Source organism: Dipodomys ordii, unplaced genomic scaffold (assembly GCF_000151885.1).
Source record: "Dipodomys ordii isolate 6190 unplaced genomic scaffold, Dord_2.0 Scaffold211, whole genome shotgun sequence".
In the NCBI taxonomy this organism is placed as follows: Eukaryota; Metazoa; Chordata; class Mammalia; order Rodentia; family Heteromyidae; genus Dipodomys; species Dipodomys ordii.
Window position 1 is genome coordinate 437,807 of NW_012267427.1, and position 4,620 is coordinate 442,426.

The 4,620-nt window shown below is 63.7% G+C and overlaps 1 protein-coding gene across 1 annotated transcript in view; it reads right to left on the minus strand.

Annotated features, from left to right (window-relative positions):
* Positions 1-4,620, minus strand: part of Parvg (parvin, gamma) — a 32,663-nt gene that overhangs the window by 25,528 nt on the left and 2,515 nt on the right. Inside the window, exons 3-5 of the mRNA XM_013035428.1 lie at positions 3,339-3,403; positions 2,092-2,194; positions 976-1,116 (exon numbers count right to left, since the gene is read on the minus strand). Coding sequence (XP_012890882.1) covers positions 976-1,116; positions 2,092-2,194; positions 3,339-3,403 — 309 coding nt within the window. The remainder of the gene's footprint in view (positions 1-975; positions 1,117-2,091; positions 2,195-3,338; positions 3,404-4,620) is intronic.

A 4,620-nucleotide genomic window follows, 5' to 3' on the forward strand; every position in this document is an offset into this window, starting at 1 on the left:
CTCTGTGCCTGCGCCTCATGGGCCAGGGCGGAGGCCGCACCCCACCTACCCTCACCCAGCCTCCCTCCCGCGGGCCAGGGCCGAGGCCGCACCCCACCTACCCTCACCCAGCCTCCCTCCCGCGGGCCAGGGCCGAGGCCGCACCCCACCTACCCTCACCCAGCCTCCCTCCTGCGGGCCAGGGCCGAGGCCACATCCCACCTACCCTCACCCAGCCTCCCTCCCGCGGGCCAGGGCTGAGGCCCCACCTACCCTCACCCAGCCTCCCTCCTGCGGGCCAGGGCCGAGGCCGCACCCCACCTACCCTCACCCAGCCTCCCTCGCCCGAGGCCGCACCCCACCTACCCTCACCCAGCCTCCCTCCGGCAGGCCAGGGCCGAGGCCGCGCCCCACCTACCCTCACCCAGCCTCCCTCCCGCGGGCCAGGGCCGAGGCCGCGCCCCACCTACCCTCAACCAGCCTCCCTCCCGCGAGCCAGGCCAAGGCCGCACCTACCCTCACCCAGCCTCCCTCTTGCGGGCCAGGGCCGAGGCCGCACCTACCCTCACCCAGCCTCCCACTTGCGGGCCAGGGCCGAGGCCGCACCTACCCTCACCCAGCCTCCCTCCCATGGGCCAGGGCCAAGGCCGCACCTACCCTCACCCAGCCTCCCTCCCATGGGCCAGGGCCGAGGCCGCGCCCCACCTACCCTCACCCAGCCTCCCTCCCGTGGGCCAGGGCCGAGGCCGCACCTACCCTCACCCAGCCTCCCTCCCATGGGCCAGGGCCGAGGCCGCACCTACCCTCACCCAGCCTCCCTCCCATGGGCCAGGGCCGAGGCCGCACCTACCCTCACCCAGCCTCCCTCCCATGGGCCAGGGCCGAGGCCGCACCTACCCTCACCCAGCCTCCCTCCCATGGGCCAGGGCCGAGGCCGCACCTACCCTCACCCAGCCTCCCTCCTGTGGGCCAGGGCCCAGGCCGAGCCCCACCTACCCTCCATGGTCCACTTGGCCTTGGGCTCCTCCACCTGCAGGCTCCGGTTCATGGCCTCCAGCACGATGCCCAGCTTCCGCCTCTGGCTGGCGGCGGTCAGCGCGATCTCCTCCACCTCCAGGCTGAGCCCCGACAGCTTCTCTGAAGGCGGGAGGGGGGTGGTGTTGAGCACCCGGGACAGGGGAGGGGGTGCAGCATGCATGCCCAGGATTCCCAGCCCAACGGGGGGGGGGATGCAGCATGCATGCCCCGGATTCCCAGCTTTGGGCTACCTCTTACTCCTACAGGCGGAAGTGCCATCGCCTCCCGGGAGACGTCTGTCCACTCTTGGACGGGCCGGGGCCGCAGGCTGGGTGCAGGAGCCGGGCCCGGCCTCTGAGCTGGCCTTGCCTGCTGACACTTCCCAGAAGTCTGTCTGCCAGGAGTGTGGCTGCTGGCCAGCGCCCCCACCCCCAGCTCCAGGACCAGGGTCCCTGGAAGGCAAACCTGGAATCCTAGCTACGCAGGAGGCTGAGATCTGAGAACTGCAGTTCAAAGCCAGCCTGGGCAGGAAAGTCCATGAGACTATCCTCTCCAATACCTACCCAAAAGCCACAAGTGGAGGTGCGGTGCAAGTGGTGCCACCCTTGAGTGAAAAAGCCAAGCGAGAGTACCCAGACCTGAGTCCAGCCCCAGGAAAGGCGCCCTCAGGGTGGAGGCCAGGGGCCGCTGGGGCTCCTGGGAGGAGCCGTCGGGGTCGGGGGAGGCCCGGACTGTGCACACCGCGTCCAGCAGGGACAGGGGCTTCTTCCCTATCTCCTAGTCCCTAGAACCAGCAGCCCCGTCTCCAAAGCTGGAGAGACCGTGGGGTACAGGAAGGAGCGGTCTCGGGCATCCGGCTGGGCTGGAGCCACATCTCCACCCCTCCCGCCTTGGGCGTGGGCAGTGTCTCACACACACGCACATGCACACATGCACACACACACGCACATGCACACACACACGCACATGCACACACACACACACACACATGCACACACACACACACACACACACACCGCTTGCCCACCCCTTCCCCAGGGATGGTGGCGGGAGCCTGGCTCGGCCTGGAATCGTGCACGGGGGTTCAGCACTCACGGAACAGGTGGTGCAGGACCAGCCCGTCGAACATGTCCTCCTCCAGGCTTCGCACCACGATGTGCTCCGGGAGCAGGGTCATGTTGAGCCACTCGGTCAGCACCTGCGGCCACCAGGGGACAGCTGACCCGGCTGGGGGCACCGGGCCCTGCGTCCACCTCAGCCCGGCGCTGCCTCCAGTCGCAGGTCACCTCCTGCAGGAAGCCCTCCCTGCCTTCCCGGCTTCCACAGAGCCCTGGGTCCCGGCACCACACCAGGCAGGGTGGGGTTGGCATTGGGGCGCGTAAGGGTTCTGTGCTCAGCAATTGGCACTGCTGTCACAAATACCCCACACGGGGTAGGCAGCCGTGGAACAGAGTGGTGGCAAAGTGGACAGCAGGTGCCTCAAAGAGAGGGGGGATACAGACCCGCTGTGTCTGACTAGGCTTGAGACGGGAGCGAGGGACCTGTGGTTGGCGTAGGGGCAGGTGGGGAGCAGACCGAGCTGCTGCAATGGGTGCCGTGGCCCCAGGCCCGGCTCTGTCGGGAGGATGTGGCTCGAGACGTCTGCACCACGCTGGCGGGCGACACACACACACACAGAAACTTCCATCAACCAAGACTTCCTCCCAGGATCCACGTCAGAGGACTCTGACCAGGGGGGCCGTGGAGGCCCAGGTCGGGTCCAGGAGTCCTTGTCTGTGCCCAGGACCTCGCATGGGACTGGACACAGGAAGGAGAGGGTCGGGAGAGAATGTAGCAGGGGGCCCTAGAGCTGTGGGTTGGGAGAGGGTGCAGGCCAGGAGGCCTCCCTGGAGGGGGAAACAGACCTCAGACTGGAGGTACAGGACAGAGAGCAGCAGGGGCCCAAACCCGCCATGCCAGCTGACCCTGAGGCCACAGAAAGACCCACGGCCAAGGAGAGAGCCAGGAGTGCAGCCAAGCAGGCGAGCAGCACAGGCTTAGGCCTGGTGGCCAGCCTGCCCTCCCCGCCCGGCCCAGCGCTGCCTGGCCGCAGGGTCCCACAGGGTCAGGCAGCCTCTCCCGTGGGACGGCAGGTGTCTCTCCACTGCCGGGGAGCACGTGGGGATTGCACATGAAGGTGGCAGTCAGCGCCCAGCCCGTGTTCACCACAGCCACTCAACGCGTCTCCTGGGGCCTCGGGGCCGCGGCCTGCCCGTCTGGGCCAAGGCCGGGGGGTGGGCTGCTGCCCCCGCCTCCCCTGGGGGGAAGGAGGAGTTCAGGGGCCTGGGCGGAAGGTGGTGTACCTTCTGCAGCTCTTCAAACTTCCGGTCCCTCCGCGAACTGGGTGGCAGGTACTTCTTCTTTTCTCCTGGAGGCAGAGGGAGACATGACATGGGCACTCGGTAGCCTTCTCCCTGCAGGTCGCCCACAGACTAGGGCCACAGGAGAGACAGATGGATGGCGAAGGGGTGGAAGAATGGAGGGATGATGGATAGATGGATGGAAAGATGTAGATGGATTATATATGTGTATATATGTACAGATAGATGGTAAGTGGCAAGATGATACATGGATGGATGGATGGATGGATGGATAGATGGATGGAAAGATGATAGGTGATGTATGGATAGACAGATAGTTATGGATGGAAAGATGATGGATAGATAGATAGATGATGGACAGATGATGCAGTTATGGATGGAAAGATGATGGATAGATAGATAGATGATGGACAGATGATCATGTGTGGATATATGAATGGATGGATGGATGGATAGAAAGATGATAGGTGATGTATGGATAGACAGATAGTTATGGATGGAAAGATGATGGATGGATAGATGGATAGATGATGGACAGATGATGCATGTGTGGATATATGAATGGATGGATGGATGGAAAATGATGTATGTGATGCATGGATGGGTGGGTGGGAGGGTGGATAGATGGGTGGACAGAAGGGTGGATGGACATGTTAGCTTCCCCACTTCGTGGGGCAGATTGCCTCTCTTAATCATCTCTGCTCTAGTTCTGGTTTTTCAGAATTGGAGAAATGAGCTATAAAACAACAAATGAACGTTTTTCCAATGGTGAAGGTCCCACCTAACTTACCTGGACCGGCACAGCAAGAGGCCAGCGGGAGGCCGGGAAGCCGGCCCGGGGCCTCCGGGGTCCTCCGGGCGCCAAAGCGTGGTGCCCCGGGTAGACGCCACAGCCTGGCCGCCAAAGCTGAGCTCCAGGTCTGCAGGAAGCCCTCCCGCCCTTGCCCCTTCCTTCCTGGGAAGGATTTCTGCTCTAATGGTTGCATGAACCCTGATGAGCTCACAACATGCTGCCAGGGACTGTGGTGGCTGCTTCTGTGCCTCAGTTTCCTCTTATGTGGAAAGGAGGTGATGACACCCCCCAAGAACAAATGAGGTACTGTGGGAGAGCAGTACTCAGTTCAGAACAAATGAGGTACTGTGGGAGAGCAGTACTTAGTTCAGCACTGCACAGAGTAGGCCCACAGGGGTCCTGCTGTGGCAATCAGTACCCACAGCTGTGCCGCCTGTACAGGGCTGTGAGGGACGGGGCGTGGGGGACGTG